The sequence below is a fragment of the Zymoseptoria tritici genome, chromosome 5 (assembly GCF_000219625.1).
Source record: "Zymoseptoria tritici IPO323 chromosome 5, whole genome shotgun sequence".
NCBI classification, from domain to species: domain Eukaryota; kingdom Fungi; phylum Ascomycota; class Dothideomycetes; order Mycosphaerellales; family Mycosphaerellaceae; genus Zymoseptoria; species Zymoseptoria tritici.
The window spans coordinates 2650523-2675078 of NC_018214.1; the positions used below are offsets into that span (position 1 = coordinate 2650523).

Consider the following 24556-nt stretch of genomic DNA (forward strand, 5'->3'; position numbering starts at 1 on the left):
AGTCGCACTGACATGGAGTTCAATCAGCAACGCATTAACATTTTCTTGCGATCTAGTAACTCCATAATCAGGGCACGCACGCTAACGGAACAGATACAGCAGATACCCGCCTCCCAGAAGCATTCCCTCGCGCTGAATCGAAAGGAAAAAGCCACAACAAAGGTAACACCACCTTCTCCACGGAGAGAAACCTCCTCCCACACACACCCCCTCACAAACAGCCATTACCATTCTTCTTCACCAGCTTCCCCTCCCCACCAGCCGTCCTCCCAAACGCCTCTCTAATCGCCTCACCAAACCTCCTAATCGCCTCCTCAATCTTATCAAACTCGGCCGCAGCATACGTTGCGCGGAAAAACATCGTCTCCCTCGGCGTCTCGCGATCAGCGCAGAACCACGATCCCTTCATCAACAGCGTGCCATGGTTGATAATGGCCAAGAAAATCTCCTCCTCCAACACATCCAACGACTTGGTCGCCGCGTCCGGGTGTTGCGACCAATCGACCTGCAGCCAGTGGAACATGCCCGACATGGGAGGCACCCACGAGACGATGTCCCGAGGTAGGTAGCGTTCACACGCGGCGAGCATGACGTTGCGGCGGGTGGTGTATTCCTTGCGCATGTGAATCAGCCAGTCGAGGTAGCCGGAATGCCCCCATGTTTCGTCGAGAAGCTTGAAGAGGATGAGTTGGGAGAAGCCGGATGGTCCTTGCGTGCAGACGTCGGCGTGAGTGCGGAAGCGGTTGCAGATTTGTTCGGAGGCGGTGATCCAGCCGACGCGGGAGCCGGGAGCGAGGATTTTGGAAAAGGAGTCGGCGCGCATGACGCGGCCGTCGATGTCGATGGAGAGGTATGATGGGACGACGGATTTGAGAAAGTCGGAGTAGGAGGATAGTTGAGGTGGGTCCGGGGAGTCGGCGCCGGTGTAGGGCTGCATTTGGAGGAAGTAGTACGGTTCGTCCTCGAAGATGTAGAGGTCGTGCTTTTGGGCAACGGCGTAAATTTCTCGTCGACGCTCGATGCTTTGTGTAGACCCGGTGGGATTCTGGCCGGTCGGAACGGTGTAGAGGAGAAATGGCTTGGGACCTCCGCGTGCCTTTGCGTCCCAATTGGTGAGCACGTCGTCGAGGGAGGAAGCGATCATACCACCACGATCCATCGACACAGCTGCGCACTTGACGCCCATGGGAGCTGCGGTCTCAATCGCAGCAGGAAAGGTGTACTCCTCACTGATGATCCAGTCTCCCGGTTTGGTCATCATGCGGAGAGTCATATCCCAGGCCATGGTGGAGCCGACAGTCATGGTACAGCTCCAGTCTTGATATGGAGGGTTGTGAACCAGTTCGGTGTGCTCCACGAGCCATCTCAGTAGTTGAGGCGCACCGTGACCCTGACCATAGTTCAATGCGGTGGCCAGGTCGAAGCCGGACTTGCCCTCCCGCATGTCGTGCATCTCCGCGTGGAGGACTGCATCGGCGGCGTGGCCATTGAGTTCGCCGTGTGGGGTTGCCACTCTCGGAATTTTGACATTGATCTCGTGGAAAGGGAAGTATTCGGGAGAGGGAAGGCCGCCTCCGAGTGAGATGATTCCAGGGTTCTTGAGGTGCACGGCAGCGAGCTTCAAGGAGCTACCTCCGCGGGACAGAGTTTCATGGGTCAGGCGATCTGCAGGTAGCCGGTCGGTCAGTGAGCTGCAACGGCGATCGTGCGGGGTGGAGGTGAAGTGTGATGCAGATTGATAAGATATCGGAGGAAGAAGTGGCATTTTACTCACGATCCCAACGTTTGGCCAAGTCTTTGTGCGAGTGACTGGTTCTCCCTTTGAACGTGTCCAAATCCGCCGTGGCAGCCACTCCCGCAATGAGCTTGCCCGATGCTGCACGACGTTTGGCGACGGTCTGAAGGGTCAAGCGATCGGGGATGGTGTAAGGTTGAGTGTCGGTCTCGGCCCCCAAATAGTGCACATCAATGGTCGCGGCGGGAGGCGCCATGGCTTGTCGTAGCGGTCCGGAGCGCGTGGGAGGAGGAGTGGAAGAGTGATGGAATCTGGTGTCCGGCGTGGGATGAGTTGGAGGTGAAAGTGACAAAGAAGTCAGAGTGGGAGGTGGTCTCAGCCAATCAGATGGGTGAGATTGAAGGGAATCCCACGCTTTCAAGGTGGGATATTGAAGGGACCGTGGAGGATGATGGACGGGAAGGAAGAAGAACGGGATGACGACTCGGGCGGTGGACGTAAGGGAAGGTATAAGAATAAGATCGAGATCCTGCTACTGGGAAAGGTGGATTCGACCTGACCTTCACACTGATCTGTCCAGGTCATGGGCCCAGTTTCCCCATTTCCCGCGAATTGGCAGCCGGATCGCCCACTCGCACTCCCTCCTCCTGCGCCGCCAGTCGGTCGGTGTGCTGCTTGTCGCTTGTCGATGCCCTCGATACTCGATAGGGCGTGCAGTGCATCTCGTTGGCTAAGAGAAACACCGGATTAGCCTTTCCCACCCGCTTACTGTCGGCGAGGTCCCTGCGTAAAGTCCTTATGCCGCCGGCCCTTTTTCTGGATCGACCATCGATCTCATGACCATTAACGGACACGCCAATATATGTCGACGAACAAATATATATATGGACCGCACCGACCGCACTCGCATGTCCATGGTCCTCTTCATTCCATCAACGGCACTCGCGTCTCCTCCTCTGGACTCACATCATGGCGACGCAGCTACGTCGACGCCCATGACGGACAGGCCAGCTCATCCATCATCACACCGACAAGTGCCGTATGGTCTCGATAACAACTAGTCCTGCCTGGGTCTTTGGTCTCTCGCTTACCTGCATGCCGACACGGATATTCACGAGTTGGCTCACCCACGAAGCTGGGATTGGGTCTCACCTTCTTCCGACAGGAGGTACACTATCACCGACATGTTTTCTTCCGCGCTGCAAGGGAGAGACGTCGATACACCACAGTGGCACAGCTCATCCCAACTGTGACGACTGCCATTGACTTTTGCGAACGGCATCTTCGCTTCCGACCAGGCCTCCATTGGACGGGCTCACAGGAGGGAAACCCCTGCCATCTCCTACCGAACGCCGCGAAAAGGAAGATCCTTCCCCGGCAATGTGACCCACACACGCAAGATTCGAAGCATGGCTCCGGTGTCAATGTCGCATCGAACTAGCAAGGGACAATCGCACGAAAATCACGGGAATCCATGATCGCTGTGAGCAAGATTTCGCCATTATTGGAAAGTATGAGGCCATTGTTGAAGCGACTCGAAGATAGTCCTCGGAACTTGCCATTGCATAATGGATACGAAGATCAGTTCACATGCAACGAGAAAGAGGAGTGGCCACTTGCATCCCACCCGGCATGCACACTGCATCCTGCAATGCACCTACGCGAGCCCTCGCCTAATTCTTCCAAACCCGGGATGCCCGCGCGAACCACTCACGGATAGCTGCATCTGCATCTTGCATCGTCCTTGCCCAGGTGCTGGGTCGCGACGTGGAGCGCTGATGGTGCCACGTGCCCACATCGAGACAATACACTTTTCCCACTTTCCGAAAGGCCGCACGTTATACCTTTTGCGAGGAAAGCGGCGTTCTCAACGAGCACGCGATACATGACTCCGACGTGTGCGAGGAGCAGCGACACGATACATGGCTCTTCCTCGTTCTCAAAATCTCGAAAAATACGATGCACCTTGATGGACATACTCGCCGTATAGCTGGGATAATGCCTCGATTATTCCAGCGTTGGACACAACATGCAAATGGCGGTCTGCGGAATACGAAGCCGAGATCGCTTTTCGCTTCAGGGGGGTTCTGCGGTTTGAGTCAGAGGTCGGAAGAAGGTATCCTGGAAGTAAGGACTCGATGTAGACCGCCTGTCTGGATCATCTGAGCCAGCAACGATGATGCAGCTTCAGGGAGCGCACGACAGCGGTCTCTGTTCGCGGTAGGTGATGTCGGCAGAGGGCGGGTTTGTCCTTTTTCCCTTCTCTTCAATTCTCTTCTCTCCTTTGCAGATTTACTCCAGCGTTCTCACTGGAAGCACACGGACCTCACCTTGAACATGATCAAGCAGGAAACTGCTCTTGCACATGTTTCTCCTCGGAAAAAAAAGCGAACTTCTTCGCAATGGATATCACAAATATCTAACTCACCAATCCTCTCAACTCCACCCGTCCTTCACTCAACGCTACCCATTTCGGCGAACGATGTCAACTCTCTCAATACTGCTCATCCGGACACTCATAAGCCAAATGTCCATCCTTTTCACACAACGCACACCACTTCTCCTCGCCCTCCTTCTTCACGCCATCCCTCCTCGCCAACCTCGGACTCAACGGCGCCGGGACGTCCACATCCTCACTCGCGCCAGCGGGTAATCGCAAATTCGACGTCGCAGCACTCGTCTGTCGACCCGATTCGTCGGTCGAGTAATTACTATTACTATTGCTCTCCCTTCCCGGGTGACCACCGTCCGATTGGAAATTCTCGCAGTCGAGCGTATCGTGTTCGGCCGAGTCGCACATTTCGCAAAATATTTCCGATGACTTGCCGTTCTTGCGAGCGTGCTCGGCGAAGGTCGACTTGTCGCCGCGGGACATGACGGCCGTGAGTTCGCTTTCGTTCCGGGTGTGGTTGGAAGAAGTCGCTGTAGCGTGACCATTGCTCTTCAGCGCCGTGTCTCGTCGCAGTTGTTCCAGTTCTGTTTCCAGTCTTTCTTTTTCCGCTTGGCTTTCTTTCAACGCGTTTTGGAGTCGGCTCACTTCCTCGACATCGGTACTTCGGGGTGCTGTCTCCGGATTCGTGGAGAAGGAATGGATGATCGCCTTGAGTCCTCGAATCTCGTTATCTTTTTCTTCGAGATTCTTCGACGAACGATGTCCATTCACCGTCGCGGATGCCTTTTCTCGTTCCCTCTTCAGCTCCGATCGTCCTCGTTCCACCTCTCCACGTAGGAATTCCACCTCCCCTCTCGCTTCTGCTTCCCCTCGCCGCGCGTCTTCCAGTCCTTCCTCCAACTCTTGCACGAACTCTTCCAACCCTTTGAGCTGATTCGCGACGTCTTCAAATTCTTTGCGACTCCCATTCATCTCTTCCATTTCCTGCATGCGCTCGGTGAGATCTTGAACCTGCGCGATCAAGTCTCGCTTTTGCTCTTCGTAGACTCGTTCTGTTTCCGTGCTCGCCATCTCAAGTGAGTCCAGTGTGCTGCGAAAGTCTGCACGATGCGCGTCGAATTCGGACGTGAGGATTGTGATTTTTTCGTTCTTTTCTCGGAGGAGTTGGCGGAGTTGAGCTGTGCTTTGATCGCCGGTGTCGTCTGCTGTGATGGTTCGTCGGCCGTCTAGAGGTATGCCGTCTGGTGGGAGGAGGCCGGAGAGCTCTTTCACACTCGCGTCCATGTCGGCGAGATTTGCGGCTTGCTCGGCCAATCGCTTATCCCGCTCTGCCAGTTCTGTTCTGAGCCTCAGTATTTCATCCTCTAGTGTGCCACCGCTGCCCATTCGGGATCCTGATCTTAGCGGTTGTGAGTAGGATGGCACCGGCGCCCCGCTCGGGTTGCGACCGCTCTTTGCTGTGCCAGGTGTCCGTCCATAGTCATTCGCGCCATCGTTTCTTTGCCCCAATCTTGATCCTGTTCGAGAGTACGAGCGCGGTGGTTCCGGACCCTGCGCGGTGGATGGACGTGATGTGGTCGACTGGCGCGTGTTCATCTTGCTTGGTGTGGAACCGGGCATGCCAGGCCGCGATCCGCCGCGTACACTGGCAGAGAGGCCTCGTCCTGGAGTTGGCGCGAGGTTCGGAGGTGGTCGTCGAAGCGGCGATTCGGGTCGAGGTAGTGATGGTCGCTTCGGCTTGAACTGCGGACTTGAGGGTCGGGCGGCGCCATGTCCGATGGTTTGTGAGAACTTGTTGGTGGAGTATGAGGGTGTATTTGGTGTGTTCGGGAACGAGTCGAGGGAGTTTGGGGACAGGCGCTTCTCAGCGCGGTGGACTGGAAGGAAGATGCCAGCTCCTGGGATGGTGGTGTGAAAGTAGTTGATGCTAGATGTTCGAGATCAGCACTGTATCCCATCATCGTCGCAACTCACGCGCGTGACGCATACCCGTCGACGTCTCCATCATTCTTGCCCCTCGCAGCAAACTCGCGATCAAGCTCCACGCCGACAAACTTCCCACTCTTGCCCTTGACGCTGCCGACAAATCGAACGGTACCATACATGTCGCCAGGCACCGTCACCGCGTCGCCGACGTCCAGCTCGGAGGCATCCATCCTGTTGGTCGGGGTGCGTGATCCACTGAGTGCCTGCAGACTGGCTTTGCGATTGACGTCCTGGGCGGAAGCGCGAAGAGAGGGCGATGAGTTGGTATTTCCGAACGAAGGTCGCGCCAGAGAGGATTGTAGGCCATTTCGCTGCCGTGGCGTGTGTAGCGCCATGATGTCTGTGATTTGTGCGACGGCTGGCACAGAAGCAAACGAGACAGCAAACGCGACGCAGACCAATGTCTTTTGGGGGTGAGACTGGAAGCGACGTGGTGGACGCGCGCTACGGTACTTCGATCGCGTGGGGGCGAAATTGTCCCTGAGACCTGCATTACTGTTGACAGGATGAAAAACAATAACATGCCTTGCTTTCGTGGTATTGCCTCTTGGTGTTGTCCTTCTTTAGGCATCTTCCAACCTGCGCTCGCCATCAGAGCATATGCGTCCACGACCATATCATATCCCAGGACCGACGTGGTGTCAACAAACAAAAGGCCTTCCCGAAGACGGCAGGATGTTCCCGCGTACCTTCACAAGGTCGAACCTGGATTGGCACACGATCGACTGTGGCATGCTTTTCATTCCAATTTGGCCACGGATCGCTGTTCATGCAATCGAAGCCTCTCCTGTCACTACCGTAGGCGACTTCGCAGTCCCGATCACCAACGCTCACATCTTCATCCAAATACCTGGACCGCGAGGCCCGCACGCGAATGATGAATGGTCACTGAGAATCTACGCAATGGCGACATCTTCTGAGCTACGCAATCACGGAATCGTCGCGTGGAGGACGGCTTCAACGTGGTGATAAGTATTGCGATCTGCTGTAGGTTCAGCACACGCACGTGGCCCTCCTCATATCATCTTTCATTCTTCTCTCCTCTCGACGTTTCTGCCCATATGCTGGGTAAGAACATCTTTACGGCGATTCTGGCCGCAGAAGCTCTTCAAATCCCGCTTTCCCAAGCTCAGTCCTCTTCGTCAAACTCCACTCCATCAATCGACATACATTCCTACCCAGTGGGAACACTCAATGTCACAGCATGGAGTCTTATCGAAGGATCACACTCGTTGACACCCGGCCTGCCGGCTGACCCTCTCTCTAGTACACCTACCCGCTGAGTGTGTTCTCCTCTTGGGTCGGCGGCGTGCTGCAAAAGGCCGATGTCAATGAGATCTCCCACCAGCAAGGTCTGGCTTCTGTGAAAAGTCCAGGAGTCATAAAGCCCAATGTAGACACGGTCTACTCCAGAGTCGTCTTGGATCTCTCGAAGCGGGACCATTACCGATCGATACTGGGTTTATCCTGTCTACGATCCGTTCGGAAATGTTATCAACAACATTGGAGGCGAATATCTCATTCGTAGAGCTGACGATGTCTACGCGGCGCCTGGATACGAAGCATCTACTCCGATTCATGTTTCCTGCGTAGGTTATCAGCGGATTGAGAACATGCCGTCAACGTCTGGGACAATGCTGATCCGCCTGCTGATCACCCAAAACACGACCGAGGACCTGTCGATTATTCAAGGCTACCAGAATGCTACAACTTTAAGACCTATCGAGCGACCGCATCAGCTGCAGGCGGAGAACCCGGCTCCGGAGCTGAAGGATCTCGCTCTGGATCGTTCCTGGGCATCGATTCTCTCGCCCAGCAACTGGAGTTTGCTGCGAGATCAGTCCCATACACCCAAGCAGTGGCCTATTCGGACCGCTTCCGGGTTGCCAGCATTTTATCGCAGGCCGGGCTATACAATGGGCATTACCACCAACCTGCAGAAGTCAACCTCATAAGCGCCGGCGCAATAGCCAACTCCAGCGTCACTCTCCAGCGTCAGACCTCGGATGCAATCCAGCAGCAAGGCAACGGCTGGACTTTACAACGCGACGCCTACCAAGGTAACTACGGCACAAAGTACGCGACGTCCGCCTATGTCGCACTAGAAGGTTACCAGCAGCTCACTCAGCACCAAGCGCTCTATCCCGAGTTTGAGGGCCGCGGCTTCAGCAGCGTCTTTCACCTTGAACCAAATGCCTCGCTGCTTGTCACGTTCAGCAGAAAGCCTCAGCTGAAAGAGGCAGGCTTCTGGATTCTGACCGCTTACGGTGCCAATCAATATCTCATTGCGAACGTGCTCGATCGATATGTGGTCAGCGACCGGACTTCCAGCTTGACCTTTCAGGATAGTGGGAAGATGGTCTATGGGCCGGATGCGGATGAGCAGGAGGATGGCGCTTTCGAGATTTTGTTGCAGCCGGCTGACTTGCCGCCGCCGAAGAATTGGACGAGCAATTGGCTTCCTGTTGAGAGTTCGAAGGGCTGAATCTCCTCTTTCCGGTGGCTGACAAGATCTGCAATGCGCTTCTATGTCCCAGAGTCGAGTATGCTGAATGGGACCTATGTCTATCCACGGGTCGAGAATGTACTGCCATCGTTTGAGCCCTCAAACCAGACGAGCGCGGTTCAAAGGTTGAATCATGGTTCCGGGCTACAGTGAGCGTCGTCGTCGAGACCAATGTAGCCACTGTTCTATCCGTAGCATGCAAATACTCATATTGAACAAGGATGTCTTATCGATAGCAGTTGAAGACTGGGAGAGAGCTGTGGAGAGTAGCGCCACGCTTGTCAGAGAGAGCACTCCTCGGGCTGGGGACCTCATGCCTCGGCACTACTGTCCGCTCCACCACCTTAGGTATACCTCACTCGCGACAATGAAGTTCCACCTCGTTGTCCGCTCTCTACCACCATCGGAAAGGAGTTCATCATGGCTGGTCCCATCCGTCAACCTATCGACCTGGACAAGCTCGCCAAGTACATTGACGAACATGTCCCGGAGATCAAGACCCCGCTGGACGTGAAGCAGGTAAGCCAGCGCCAGCTCCAGTCCACACAACATCGTCCCACTCATCGTTGACACACCTCGACAGTTCGGGTACGGTCAATCCAACCCAACATACCTCCTCACCGACACCGCCTCGAAGAAATATGTCATGCGAAAGAAGCCTCCGGGCAAGCTCCTCTCCAAAACCGCCCACCAAGTCGACCGCGAGTACCGAATCATCCACGCTCTAGAAGACACCGATGTTCCCGTACCAAAGGCCATGTGCCTGTGCACCGACACGTCAATAGTCGGCACCGATTTCTACATCATGTCCTTTCTCGACGGCCGCATCTTCGCCGATCCATCATTTCCGGATGTCAGCCCCAAAGACCGCAATGCTATGTGGAAGAGTGCGGTCGAGACATTGGCGAAGTTCCACAGGACATCACCAAAGAGCGTGGGCATGGAGGACTTTGGTCGGCCGAACAATTTCTACAACCGTCAGTTGAAGACCTTTGCGACGTTGAGTATCGCCCAGGCCAAGACCAAGGACATCGAATCTGGTGTGCCGGTGGGCATGATTCCACACTACGACCAAATGGTGGAGTTCTTTGGCGATAAGAATTCGCAGCCCGTCGACCGCGGTACTTTTGTACACGGCGACTACAAAATCGACAATGTAGTCTTCCACAAGACCGAACCTTATGTCATTGGTATTCTCGACTGGGAAATGGCTACGATCGGTCATCCATTGTCCGACGTCGTCAACCTCACAGGACCTTGGACGCATGCAGCGAATCGTGCCGAGCAGCAAGCAGACGGCAAAGCGGTCAGCGCACCCGGCGGCAATTCTTTCTCGTCTGGAGATCTGGAAGGTCTGCCCACCAAAGCGCAAGTCCTGGACTGGTACCACGCTATTGTACCGTGGAGATATTCGGACAAGGAGGTCACATGGGGCGATGCGTTTGGTCAATACCGTGGAGCGATCATTTGTCAAGGAATTGCGGCGAGGTATGCAGTGAGGCAGGCGAGTAGTGAGAAGGCGGGCGACTATGGCAGGATGATGGGACCTTATGGAGAGCAGGCGTGGGAAAGTGTGCAGAAGTATATGCGGCAGGCCCAGGCAGAGGGTGGAAAAGCGAAGCTATGAGATGACTATGATATGTAGTGGGAGAGCGGTGGAATTCGATACCAGTACAGCTCAGCGGATGTGGTCATTGAACAGCCTTCAATTGGTTGTAACATGAATCCAATCCATGGTTCTGCATGTGAATATGAACGCATCTCGACGCATCTCGACGCGCAGCTGCCAAAAGAAGCTCTTAAATCCGCGGCGATCATCATCGGTGGTCCGAGCGCCCTTTCCACTTCCTTTGAGCACCTTCGACCGAACATCCACCTCGACACTTTGCGCCTGCTGCTCCCACCTTTCGACAACTCATCGTATACCACCGCACGACCCACGATATTATTACTGGACCTTTGACCCGTCGAATTGGACCTCACATCAACGCGCATCGAGCACCTCTCAGCGACTGCTTCAACACCTCGATTTCACTCCACACGTGCTACAACCTCCGATGAGCAGCGGCGCGATCGTCGCCCTCAATCTGCGAGAGCGTCGGCATGACGCCCGCTCTCGCTATGTCGCTTGGTGGTGAAGACGGGGCAGATGCGCCAGGCGTTGCGCGCCGCGAGTATGAAGTACTTAAGCAGCGCGTGGACCTCGACTTGGACTTTCCCAACCGCAGCCTGAAAGGAAGCACGGAAATCACACTGCAGCCTCTGGTTCGGGACTTGCGCACCATTCGACTTCACTGTCGACAATGTCGCCCTTCATCCGTCCAGATTGGCGGGATCGCATCAAAGTTTGAGCATAACGATCCGTACCGAAGGAGCACGCGATTGGAAAGAGCAACGGTGAACCAGCATGGGATGCTCAAAGGGAGGATGGAAGGTTCTTTGAAGCCTGCGCCAGAGCCGACATTGGACATCCAACTGCCGCCCAAGTTGAAGATTCAAGAGCTTCATGTCGACCCAGCGACTTCCCTACCACTGTACAATGGCACACCGAGTCTTCAGAGGCCAGAGTCAGATGCGATGGCACTTGTGGAGACTCCGATCGTGCAGAGCACACCTTCGCTGGTTCCTCAATTCGCGCCTATCAAGATCACCATCGAATTTGAGGTTCCGAGCTTCCGAGATGGCATTCACTGGGTGGGCTGCATGGACAACGATAAGAGATATCCATACATGTACACGAAGCTGGAACCGTTGGCTGGCAACACGTCTTGCATATTTCCTTGCATTGACGATGCGACTTCTCGCTGCACGTGGGACATTGCGATTCGATGCCCGCGCACGTTGGGAGACGCTTTCCGGACACCAAAGGATGAGACGGTCAATGCGGAACCTGCCCCGAATGGTGATGTTGAGATGGTAAATGGGACGGACGCAGCACAGAATGTGGCAAGCACTCGCGAAGAATACCTCATCGACCTGGCTGAGGACGATGCAGCACTGGAGCTCACAGTGCTCTGCGTTGGCGAGATGTCAGACGATGTCGCGGACACCGAGGATGAGACGAGACATACCGTCACATTCTCCTTGAACGATGCGGTCACTGCGCGGCATGTTGGCCTCGCCGTCGGTCCTTTCGAGCACGTTGATTTGACATCGTTTCGTGCCACTGAAGACGAGACGCGACTGGGCCAGACTGCGGTCAAGATCGACGGCTATTGCCTACCAGGCCGATCGGAGGAGGTGGAGAACACCTGTTTCCCGATTCACCTGGCTGCGGACCACATGAGCGTCAACTATGGAAGGTTTCCGTTCGCCAGCTACCAATTCCTCTTTGTGGACGACCTCATTCACGACACTACAGCCGCGGCAGGTCTGACTATCTGTAGCAACAATCTGCTATTCAAGCAGGACATCATCGAGCCTCTGGATAGAAATACCCGCATTCTTGTTCGTGCAGTGGCAGAGCAGTGGAGTGGAGTGAACATCGTGCCGAAGGAGCCTACAGACGCTTGGGTGATTGCAGGAATCGCCGGCTACATGACCGACGTTTTCATGAAGAAGTTGGCTGGCAATAATCAATATCGCTGGGAGCAGAAGATCGCTTCCGAAAAGGTTTACGATCTTGACGTTGATCGTCCTTCAATACAGCAGCTCGGATCGCTGTTGCATCTCGACGCGTCCATTCCTGAGTTTCTGAACCTCAAGTCTGCCCTGGTGCTTGGCATCCTCGATCGCCGGCTCATCAAGTCTAGTGGATCTACCGGCGTTACCAGGATCATCAACAAGATATTCCTCAATGCTAAGACCGGCAGTCTTGTCAATGGCGAGCTATCGACCCAGGACTTCCAACGGACATGCGAACGTCTCGGCCACAACAAGCTTGAATCGTTCTTCCGGCAGTGGGTCGGGGGAGCTGGATGTCCAATCTTCTACGTCACGCAGCGCTTTAACAAGAAGAAGCTTGTCGTCGAGATGACAATTGTGCAAAGGCAGCTTGAGCGAAAGACCAAGCCGCCGTTCGAGCCTTCGAATTTCATGCGCGAAATCAAGGAGCATGTGAACGAGGTCTACATGGCAGGAACGCAGAATGTCTTCACCGGACCAATGACGATTCGTATCCACGAAGCGGATGGCACACCCTACGAGCACATTGTGGAAATCAAGGAGCCCATCACCAAGCTCGAGATCCCATACAACACTAAGTACAAGCGATTGAAGAGGTCACGACGTCAGAAGGAGCGCGCCGCAGCAGAGGGCAACCCCGCTGGAGAGGGCGAGGAAGCTTTGCTGTACTGCTTGGGCGACATCCTCGACACTCCGGAGGACATCCAAGAATGGGAGCTACGGGACTGGACCGCCGAAGATGAAGACAAGATGGGCCAAGAAAGCTACGAGTGGATTCGGATGGACGCCGACTTTGAATGGATCGGCAAGATCCATCTGGTCCTGCCACTTTACATGTACGTCTCGCAGTTGCAGCAGGATAGAGACTTGGTGGCGCAACACGAGTCGATGCGATATATCCTCGGATCGAACCCTCATCACACCTCGCTCTCGATCCTCCTACGGACCCTCATGGATCATCGCTATTTCTACGGCATTCGGGTCATGGCAGCGGAAGGCCTGGCTGTTCTTGCAAAGGACGACTTCACCCGCATTGGTCAAAAACATCTCACCAAGGCCTTTGAGCATCTCTTCTGTGACGAGGACTCTGTCATGCCGCGTCCGAACGACTTCTCCAATCGAGTGACATTTATCATGCAGTGTGCCATTCCGCAAGCAATGGCCAGGCTACGGGACGCGGACGGCAAAGTTCCAAGAGCTGTGCAGCAGTTCTTCGTGGACAAGCTAAAGTTTAATGACAACTCGGACAATGAGTTCTCAGACTGCCACTATGTCTCCACCTTGATGACATGCTTGACGGATTCGCTTGTGGCTTCCCATCGAGAGGTGAAGCCTGTCTATCAATTTGACTTTGGAGAGGATGAGCCGCTGGAGCCCGAGAATCCGGATGCCGAGTTTGAAGCATTGGCTGTCGGCGTCATCGAACGATACCGTCGCATCGACGAATGGGTATTGACCTATCAGAATGTCTATTCCACCACTGCCATCGAGTGCCTGCAGAAATTGACAAATGCTGGCATCGTCAAGGACAAGTCGAAAGAGCTGCTGCAATACACACGACCTAGCACCGCACCGAATGTGCGCCTGCAGGCTTTCCGCTGCTTGATAGAGATGGGTGTGGGCCGAAAGATGTCCATGATCAGACACATTCTTCATAATATTGTCAATGACCACTCGCCTCACTTCCGCGATCGGCTGATGAGGCACTTTGGCGAGGCACTGGGACACATCGCGCTGGACGACGACGCCGACGCTGCAAAAGAACCACCGCCGCCCGTGGACGGTTTGGTTCTAGAGCAGGAAGCGGGCGATGCCAACGAACTCCGTCGGATCGAGGCCACTCGGCGGACCGGCCCTGAAGGCGCCATTGAGAAACTGAAAGCGGTTCTGCTCCACGATGAGACCTTCAAGAAAGCTCTCTGGTATGCTGCAACGTCCCCCGACATCTCGATTGATGAAGTTGCCGGCTTCTGCGATGTCGCTGCATTGATATACGAGGCTGTCACATCGCACACTGTTATTGCGAAGCTACCTCGACCGTATCGGGCAGTCCACGAGGGCAAAGGCAAGTTGCGCTTCTCTCAACATGGGTCTGTGTTCCGCACCAAACCCTCCACTGGGCTAGCCTTGGAAGACTGGCAGACTCTCGAGTCGCTCGGCTTGCGGTACACTGGTCCACTTGCCGAGGAGACGACTTCTTTCATTGCTAAGAGACGCAGTGATGAAGCTATCAAATCTCAGATTGCCGAGACGCAACGACAACCTTCCAAGGTGCAGACACTTCCTCCTCTGACGATTCCGTTGAAGCCTGCGACCCCGATGTCCACGCCGATTGCCGAGAAGTCTGGCATTAAACTCAGTTTTGGTGGAGGCTTGAAGCGCAAATCGAGTGTTGACCACGGTTCGCGAGAGGGAACTCCGAAATCCATCAAGACTTCAAAGGCTGCCACCCCTGCCAGCGCGCCATCACCAGCTGCTGCATCGCAGTGGAAGAAGGCGAATGGTACAGCTAAGCCTAAGAAACTTGTCAAGCTTCGATTTGGCATCGCTGGCTCGCGCAAAGTTGAGGCGATCATTAAGAAGCCCCATCAGCCAGGCGCTCGGCCTGCGCCGATTTCGACATCAGGCCCGCTGGCAGCCTCGGCCTCCTTGTCACAATCACCAATGGGCGCCCAGAGCAGCTCTTTCTTCTCGCCTCCTCCTCCTCAGAGCTTAACTTCTATGATGCCGCCCACCTCGATGAACGTTGGCGGGTTTAGAAGCTTCGGCGGTTCACCGGAAGTCGGAGCCTCGTTTCCAGCTCCACCACCCGGGTCTGTCAGTCCAGCGCTCTCGGGAACATTTTCGGGAAGTCCGCAGCCACTGTCCAGTCTGACGCGATTGTCGCCGACGACGAATGGTACAGCACCGACGACCGACGTTGGAGGAAGCAGCATGGCTCCTCCGCCACTACCGAAGAAGAAGCTCACCCTGAAGCTCTCGAACAAATCCGGCGCCAGTCCAGCGCAGAGTCCAAAGGAGAGCCCGGACAGAACTTAGCATATTCAGTTGGGGTTCGGCGCCGATGATGCAAGGAGAGACATTGTCAAAGCTGCGGTGGGATAGCAGTCCCCTGCACTCTTTTATGACGTTGTCAAGATGTTGCGGAGTCGGAAAAAGCTAGGCAAGCGCACGCCGGCGGGCTTCATCGAGTGGTATCTGTATGCGCGAGCATTCTCGTATGAGTCGACACCCGACGGGGATGATATCTGAGGATGGACAGTCGGCAGCGATTGCTGCTGTTGCATTATATTTAGCGACGGCGTTAGGGAAGGATTTTGGGAGAAAGAGGGAAGTCATCGGATATGATACCCTCGCTTGGAATGGGAAGTCACACTCGTGTTGAAGTGTTTGAGACAGGGCTACTGTAATACAGATATCAATCTCTTGAGCGCGAACGCACTCTTCGCTGTACCAAGCAAGCTGCACGTTTTTCGTGACCGAGCAATGTGACCGTTCGTCGATCGCGGCATGGTTCTCGGGGAGTTTACAACGCATGGTCCATGTCGCAGATTAACGTGCGTCTAGCGTGCATACCGATTGCCATGTTTGCCGGCAGTGGATACCAATGCACGTCACTCTTGGTGCGTGCTTGGAGACATTGAATGTCTCAGCAAATTTTGCCGAATCTTGCACTGGAGATGCCGATGCTGCGAGGTCCGATGTCTGCTGCTGGTATTGCGTCTGGGCGGGATCGAATGGACAGGTCAGAGCGATGCTGAATTCGGATTTGGTAATTATCAATATATCGATCGCTCGGAGCCTCATACGCTGTAAGAAGGTCGGGTTTGGGGATCTGTCGCTGACAATGGCAACTCGCTCGAATGTCTGCTGGCTATGTGTAGAGCTGTAAATGTGCTTTGACCAAACAGGATGTGGACCGCGATACGCAAGCTTGTTCGTATCATCCCCTGCTTTTAACCCTTGGACGTCCATTCTCGAGAGCAGCTGTCCTCGATGCGTTGTCCAGAAGGCTACAGAGCTGCACAGCAGCCTTCTCCTCTCACATGACCATCCGGACCGATAGCCATTGGAGGATCAGTTGGTAAAGCAGGGCAATGCTGTCCTTTGAAGTGCTTTCAAAGTCTGTCATGTCTGGCTTTGACTATCTCGATACCATGCGTTCCCAGGTCCTGACGTTGCTATCCTTCCAAGTCGGACTTCCCAGATCGACGGTGTAATCGTTTGTCCGGGCGCAGGTGGATGTCTGTTGATGTCTGGACACAAGCCATCATTTGGACTGATGTCGGTGAAGATTGGTTCGTGTGCTGTCTGATGTAGTCCGGTCAGCTGTGTAAGTCTTTTCTTCGATTTGGCAAGCATACCACGCAGAATGTGGGAGGATCGTTCTTTTCTGCATCTTCGCAATACTCGTGCCGGATGGTGAAGTGTCCGCACTTCTGCCAGGTATATGTGTTGCTGTAGCACATGCTTGGTCGGCGGTGCTGTGGACGAAGGAATAGAGAAAAGAAGTGGTTGATAGGAATTCTTGTAAATCGATCAGTCGTTGGAACGTTGCTGAGGCATCCAGTATCGTCAGGTTGCGAAGATCAGTAGTCTCAAACAAGGCTCCGGAGCATTGAGAGGACATGAGCATATGTGAGTACCGACAGTCTGGCACCCTGGAGGCGGGAGCGAGGGATGCAAGTCTAATGGACCCTAGTCCGGCATATTACTGCACGCTGGGTTGTTTGGCAACGGCATTGACCTCTTCAGGCATTGCGAGAAGCCAATGAGCGCGAAGCGGACGTTCGTCTCCGGTGCCATTAGGGTGCAAGTTGCAGCCGTTGAGTCGAAAGCGTGACGTAGATTCGATGTACAGTCCATGCCGGGGAGATTCCGAGTGCGTCCCGACGCCAGCTTCGTGTGGAAACTGGCGACCAATGCCCGGCGGTGCAACAAGGTGGAGTCGGCGGAGGGCATCGGACGCAAGTACGCAGGGCATTCAAGAGAGGTGAACGTCAGCGTTGCGCGGAGCGTTGGGCAGAGGCTGGCCATATGTTCCGCACTAGGAGACGAAAGTGCAGATATGACGAACAGCCGGCAGGACCAAGAGATGCGAAGGATCAAATGCCTTCGCATCTTCATGTATGCATCGATTCAGCTTGCCCAAGGTAGGCGGCGTCGATCAATAATCTGTCTTCGCTGCATGCTGCTAGCAGCTTGATGATTGTAGATGATTGCTTGTCGAAGAGGAGAAGCTGCGCAACGCAAGAATGATTCGACGCACGCTCCGGCATCATGGGGGTAGAATAAATTGCATGGTGAGTATATCTTGCAGGGCTTGCGTATGGCAGGCACTAGGGCGGTGCGGAGTGCGAGTTCAATCAATCTCATGTCGGACCAGACGTCTCAGGCGGAGGAGCTCGAGAGAACGGCCTCAGGGTCTGGAGTCTAGACTGGACGGTGGCCGGCAGTTTTCAGGCGATGATGTCGGTGGTACTCGCGCGGTGCCTCATGCTACGTCCGTATACGATGAGATATTCCTGTTTGTCCAACGTCACCGCTCATGAAGTCGACATCGAAAGGCAAATATCTGGCCGCATCGACCTGACGAGACCAGATGATTTTGCATATGGCTGTGCAGTGTTGTACGTGTATTTCTTCCAAGGGAGGAAAAGAAAAAAGATTCACTTGGCCTCGGCTAAATGCTGACAACGCTGACATGTGACGCGACCCGAGCACCTGGTACATGGGACTGGGTTGTCGCCAAGAGTATGCGGTCACTCAGCAGGGGCCAGACCGAAGACCAGGGAGAAACCGGCAAGTCCAAGGCGATGATTCCCGACCCCAACGACTTCTATCATCATCAAAGGGGAGCCCATCGCATCTGATGACCCGACTCTGTGGACCATGATCTCGTTTGTCTCAGCCCTCTGTCTCGGCGCACTGGATTTAGTAGCATTTGCTATTCTACGATGTAACATCCCAGAGAAAGGAGGTCCCATCTCGGAGAATTGACAATTTGCTGGAGGGAGGCGTTATACGAGGTAAGACATGAAGTCTTGAAGGCATGGCCAGGCGCTTCTCGCGCAGCCACATTTCCATGGAGAATATCCAATGTCGAGGGCGCTGGCTTGAGGCCCTTCTTGCCTTATGGATATCCTGCAGGAAGGCGGGATGACATTTTCCTTCTTCGCTGCGACTAGGAGGCGGATGCAGTTCTGGTTTTGTGGTCGAGCTTGATGGCAAGCGCCAAGTCAGTGACAGAGGCTCCCGCGCTCTGCTGACGGTGCCAGCTCCTCTGGACACTACTCCTCTGGACCCTCCCACAGCTCATTCTGGCCCATACAGCGGATCACGGCATCCTCAACCACCATCAGGTTGCTCGACGCGGAACACACTCCGCGGTACGCTACCGCCTTGACTCGAGCCCAGCTGGGAGCTCGCGCCGGGAGCTAGAGAACCGTAAGCGCGGACGCGGCAGATGTATAGAGCTCGATGGTTGGCCGATGAGCTAGTAAGCTCACGACGATGACAAAAACCGTTCCCGGAGTCGCTCTCCGGCTCGGCAAGCTATATACCGATCCACCTGCCACCAACGTGCCGGCGCCTTCTCCAGCCGAGGACATAGAACAGAGGCACCGCCCCAGCGACCTTCGTAGAATGTCCTTCCCCAATACGACCTTGGTGCTCTCCGATTCTCTGGTCACTGGGGATGCAATCGCCGGGTCAGGGACTGCCTATAGTGAGACATACCTTCCCATCGACAGATGGCTCTTCACTCACAGAGAAGTCGAACGCGAAGCAGAGTTCGAGACCTTCGTCTCCCTCGCGAGCTGAGTATTCGTCATCACCCGGCCTGGCTGATCTGAAGATGTTGTAAAGACTGTCTTCCTGTCATCTTTAATATTTAATCTATTCCGCCCTACCGGTTCCAGAGACTGTCTCGAGTCTATCGTCAACCGCACTACTATTCGTTTACACTACACCCCGCGAAACAATCTATACACCAGCCTCCATGTCTCCAACGGCTCCCATGTTGGCGCAGAGCGAGTCCAAAGTCATGTTCTTTTCTCGCCTTGGTCTCGACGAGCGGAACAAGACGCATCGACATATTTACTCCCAGATGAAGGTATGTCGTGCACATTTCATGTCGTTCATGTCGGACACAGCATTCTGATACAGGCCACAGGAAGAGGCAGCAGGCGGATGGAAACGCATGACAGCCACACGAGAATCACTAGCTTCTCAATACAAGAATGATCTTTCGATCCAAGCACCATACACCTTCAACCAGATCGATGAGAGAGTCATTCAGCTTGAGATCCTTGCCATTCATCGAAGAGCACGAAGTCAAACAAGATTAATATACGATCTTGGACGGGATTTCTACGATGGCCACGAGGAGAACTGGATTATCAGATGGCTGCTATGGTGAGTCCATGTCTCAATCCTCTCCAACTAGCACACTGTGCTCACCATCGCCAGGCATGTCTTCCGATACCGTGACGATCGTAACTCGACCAGCCGCCGCATGGCAAGGTCGTGCGCCGGGTCAGGGAGTCCGAGCTCACTGTCATCATTCTCGTCGTCGTCGTATGATCGTGGCGCTTCAGTGGAGTCCACGACCGTTGCAGAAGCCCTGTCCAACAGCTCTCCGAGAACTGCGCTATCCAGCAGTCACAGTGTCTGCTCATCCGGCCGAAGTCGAGAGAGCAGCAATGAGGCGTCAAGCCGCTTCTGGGATCCTGTTCGAGGCTGCTACAGGACATGAAAGTCTACTGTGCCTGGAGAACCTGGACGAAAATCGACGGGCCTCTTCGCGCATAACACGACACTGGCGGATTGGTGTGCTGGCACCACATCCGAACGAGCCATAGCTTTGCCGTGCCTCTCTCCCGCCCACCTGGTCGACACGGCCTCATGCACGGCAAGCTCCTCGATCAAGCACGAGACCTGGTGGATGGTGAGACAATATGGCTCGATGCGAGCCAGGCTCAGTGTCGCTTCGCGGAATGCCGACTGGTATGCCGGTAACGACTGACGGTCAACTACGGTCTGCCATATAGGCTCTCTCCCATGATCAAATTGACATCGCTCAAAAGTGACTCAGAGGGACCCTGCCACAGTCATCGGATGGTGAAAGGAGACGCCTATCGATACGAACAATGAGCATATTTTACATTGTCTACCTTCCTTGCATCATTTGTACGAATATGGAGATTTTAGAGATTGGTGATATGTATCGACGCATGTACAACTCCACCAGAGCTTCAACTTGCCCTCAACACCGCTGTGCTCCTCGGTCTCAACACTGCTGTACTCCTCGGTCTCAAGCTTGCGTTGCCTCCCCCTCTATCCCAACCGTCTCCTATCGAAACCTACTCCGCTCTGTTCTTTTCAAAAAGATGTTATCTTGAGCCGCACAACATGCCGCAGGTCAGCACGAATCCGAAGCTCCAAAAATCAACCCGATCGGCAGCACCGCCAGTAGCAGATCAACCCAGCGGCGGAGAACCGTCTTCGACAGCTGCAAACTCTGAACCTCGAACCCTACCAAAAAACTGCGACCCAGATAGGGATGGCTAATCCTACGTAGGGAACGAATTCGCTGTTGTGATTGGACTCAAGCTGAGTGGAAGAAGACCTCTGATTGGCAGGTATATATTGTTATACAGAGAGAATCTTAAGTGTGAGATTCTCACTTTAGCTATCTGTGTGTAGGAATGCCTTAGTACTAGTCACGTGCACTTTACTAATAGTTAGTCTAATAATCTACAACACTCCCCTATTAGCAGCTACATTATTACGAGCTGTCTGTTACCTAAATATAGCAGGTATTTACCTACTATGTAGCTAATGCTCGGCTTTAGCTTGTTAAAAAGCATCTTCTTCTAGCTTTTTTATTCCTCTACTTTACAATCCACACCTCTTATCTATTTAGCTAATTTATTAGCTAATCTATTATCTATCCCTTATAGCTATTAACAACACAATCTACATTACTAGCTATAGCTTCTAGAAGAAGAGCAGCTTTCTCTGTCCCTAGGAAAACCTTCTAGCAAGTTATCGATAAAGTAAGAGCTGTTAGTAGTAGAGATCTCCTATAGATCTATAAAGATAGTTCTGTAGCATATTAGACTATGCATTAATTTATTAGAGGAGAGATAAATAGACACTATAACAAAGTAAATATTAAGGCTTAGGGTCCCTTCTCTTTTATAGCTTGCTTTAATAGGTTTATAGCTAAGCTTAATAAGGATCTCCTTACTACAGACCTTATTAACATAGTAATAGAGGAGCTGTATAACCTAAGGGAGTAGGCCTTCCTAGTAGAAAACTACCCTAGTCTAACAACTCCTAATCCTTAGGGATTTGTATTGTACTATAACTAGACTCCTCTTAGCTAAATGTTAAGCTCTAATAAGGCAGAGATAAAGCAGTAGTTAGTAGTATAGCATCCTATGTATGTTCTCCTTAAAATCCCTTCTTCCCTAATAGAAACTAATATTCTCCTAGGCTTTAAGTTAAGATTCTAGGGGAATTAGCTTAGTCTTTTAGTAGTAGTCTAGGGGGGCAGGCTATAGGTTCTAGGACATGCTCTAATGCTTTTAGGTTTTTATAGAAAAGTTTTCCTTTAGCTAGGTGTTTTTCTTATAGTTTCTTAGATGCTTTTGTAGAGGTGTGTAGTTGCCTCCTTTCCTTTGTACAGATAAAAATAAAATAAGTGTTCTAAGTGTTATGCTTCTTAGTTTTGTAACAAATAAAATAGTATAATTCTAGAGAGGGAATCCTTCTTAGGTAGGAATGCAGGTATTAAGGTATAAATTTAAGAGCAATTTCCCTCTTCTTATTAAGGACTAGTTAGTCTAGTAGTATAATTTCTAACTACAAATCAGAAGGTTACAGGTTTAATTCCTATATTAGCCTCTCTTATGTATCTATGTTAGCTGCCTAGCATAGACACATAAGTATCTTTTTGCTAGATTTATAGATCTATACATTAGAGGATAGTGTTTAAGGATTTTGGTTTTGTTAGACAGTCTGCAAGCTGCATGTCTATCCTTACAAACTCTACCTTAATACTCCCCTTGTTATATTACTCTCTGTAGTAATAGTTCCTAAGAGAGACATGTCTTAATCTTTTGGAGTTAGCATAGTTTTCCACAAGGCTAATAGCTAATTAATTGTCTACTTTAATAAGGATAGTAGAAATGCTTTTAGCCTAGGTAAAGGGCTAGAGCTTATTAATAAGATTCCTTACCTAATTTACTTCTCTTGTTGCCTTAGTAAGAGAGAGGTACTCTGCCTTAGTGCTAGATAGCACTACTTCTTTCTATAGTTAAGATCTCTAGATAACTAGGCCTCCTGCAATTTTAAAGAGCATTCCTAAGGTAGACCTAGATATGCTAAGATTACTAGCAAAGTTAGAGTCTAAGAATGCTTTAATCTGAATTTGCTCCTTAGTTTTCCTATATATAAGGCACTTGTTAATTGTGCCTGCAACATATCTCTAGATATGTTTAGTTACCTAAACATGCAAAGGTCCTAGGTTCTAAAGGAACCTTGCATAGTAGTTAATAGCAAAACTAATATCTGGTCTAGTATAGTTAGACAGATGTTGCAGCTCCCTAATAATCTTGTTAAAGAGATTATAGTCCTCTTTTGTTCCCTTATCCTAGAGGGGTTTAAGGAGGGTGTTAAGGGGGTACTTAACACTCTTTGCATTGCTAAGACTATGTCCTTAAAGTTTGTCTCTAGAATAATGTTCCTAAGAGACAGACATAGAGCTATCTTTCCCTTCCTTTAGGTAAAGTCTAAGAAAGATATTAGTATTAACAACCTTAATTGTGTACTTCTGCTCTAATCCCTTAATTAGCTTGTTAATCTTATAGTCTAACTATCTAAAGATCTGGAAGTTATCTATATAAAGGAGAACAAGGATGCCTTTCCCTTAAAAGAGGCAAGCATTACTAATAGTTCTTGTTAGACTAAGCTTTTAGAGAGTGTCTATAGTATTGTAGTACTAGAGAGCAGCTGCCTGCTTAAGCCTATACAGTCCTTTCTTAATATATATAATGTACTTGTAGGCATCTTTCTTAAAGAGATAAGCTCCCTCTAGTAGCTTAATAAAGATCTGCTTATCTAGGTTTGGATTTAGGAATGTAGTCTTAATATTAACTTATCTCCTCTTCTAGCTAAAGTTAACTAAGAGGGACAGAAGTATTCTCCCTGTTGCAGCTCTTAGGGTAGGAGTAAAGGTATTAACATAGTTAAGTCCCTTCCTTTATGTAAATCCCCTAGCTGTCTATCTAGCCTTGTACTTCTCTACAGTTCTATCTAGGAGCACCTTAATCTTAAAGACCTATTTCCCTATAAGAGGGACTCTCCCCTTAGGGAGGGTGCTAATAAGTTTCTATTTAAGGCATCCTGTAGACTTAAGTAACTTAGCTTCCTTAATAATAGCTTTCTCCTATTCCTTGTAGTTAGATCTAGAGAGAGCTTCCTTAACTATCTTAGGATTAGATAGATTAGGATTTGTTGCTTTAAGTCCTATCTTCTAGATCTTGCTATAGTCTTTTCTTATAACTAATCTTCTACTTCTTAAGAGTCTAAATATGCCTAAGCTTTTAGGACTTGCTTTATTGCCTAATTTCTTAGGTCTCTTAGGGCTTCTCCCTGCTTTTCTCTTTCCTATAACATAAATATCTAGGAAGGGAGTTATAGCATAATCTTAGAGGTCTTCCCTTTTAGGGCAATTCTCTGCTAATACTTAATATTGTAGCTATGTTAATAAGGCATTAGCCTGCTCCTAGAATCCCTTAGGACTTCCTTAGAATCCCTTAGGACTTCCTGTTTCCTTAGAAACATGCTCCCCCTAAGCTAGCTAGGAGGCTTCTTTATGCTTAGTAGCCTCTAGCTAATTAGGCTTAGACTGCTTATGTTAGTTATCCTAGGACTGTATGTCCTAACCTAATGTTTGCTCCCCCTAAGATGTTAAAAGGGAGGCTTGGTTTCTCTCTCTCTACATAGTATTAAACATATTCTCTACTTCTTAAAGATAAGAAGTAGTAAGAGGTTAGGCATCTTGCCCTTAGGCATCCTGGCCCTAATCTTAATCCTTAGTGTAGATAGTATAGACTTCCTGTTCTATAGTAATAGGTTGTATTAGTTGTAGGAAACTCTCCCCCTAGAAGTCTAGGGCAGCAGGTATTATGCTATATACCTTATCCTTATTATGTGTTATATAAGGAGAGGTTATAATCTTATGCTAAAACCTAGTAAGGGTAGATAGTTTAAACTTCTAAACTATATAGTTAGTTAAAGTGTT

The 24556-nt window shown here is 51.7% G+C and overlaps 5 protein-coding genes across 5 annotated transcripts; 4 read left to right on the forward strand and 1 right to left on the reverse strand.

Annotated features, from left to right (window-relative positions):
- Window positions 1-211: 211 nt before the first annotated feature.
- MYCGRDRAFT_100367 (uncharacterized protein) lies at window positions 212-2202 on the reverse strand (the record flags this gene model as incomplete). Its single annotated transcript, XM_003852377.1, has 2 exons — window positions 212-1665; window positions 1775-2202. The coding sequence occupies 2 exons, from the start codon at window positions 1989-1991 to the stop codon at window positions 212-214; spliced, it is 1671 nt and encodes a 556-aa protein (XP_003852425.1).
- A 5447-nt stretch (window positions 2203-7649) lies between these two features.
- Window positions 7650-8598, forward strand: MYCGRDRAFT_93564 (uncharacterized protein; the record flags this gene model as incomplete). The annotated part of the gene is made up of 2 exons (XM_003852339.1): window positions 7650-7702; window positions 7806-8598. 2 exons carry the CDS (start codon window positions 7650-7652, stop codon window positions 8596-8598), a joined length of 846 nt encoding a protein of 281 aa, XP_003852387.1.
- A 384-nt stretch (window positions 8599-8982) lies between these two features.
- MYCGRDRAFT_72657 (uncharacterized protein) lies at window positions 8983-10246 on the forward strand (the record flags this gene model as incomplete). The annotated part of the gene is made up of 2 exons (XM_003852340.1): window positions 8983-9138; window positions 9203-10246. 2 exons carry the CDS (start codon window positions 9040-9042, stop codon window positions 10244-10246), a joined length of 1143 nt encoding a protein of 380 aa, XP_003852388.1.
- A 494-nt stretch (window positions 10247-10740) lies between these two features.
- Window positions 10741-14349, forward strand: MYCGRDRAFT_42345 (uncharacterized protein; the record flags this gene model as incomplete). Its single annotated transcript, XM_003852341.1, has 2 exons — window positions 10741-11535; window positions 11605-14349. Coding segments are annotated over 2 exons (3540 nt in total), but the record flags the coding sequence as incomplete, so codon positions are not given.
- A 4540-nt stretch (window positions 14350-18889) lies between these two features.
- MYCGRDRAFT_104684 (uncharacterized protein) lies at window positions 18890-19813 on the forward strand (the record flags this gene model as incomplete). The annotated part of the gene is made up of 2 exons (XM_003852342.1): window positions 18890-19357; window positions 19418-19813. 2 exons carry the CDS (start codon window positions 19244-19246, stop codon window positions 19661-19663), a joined length of 360 nt encoding a protein of 119 aa, XP_003852390.1.
- Window positions 19814-24556: the final 4743 nt, after the last annotated feature.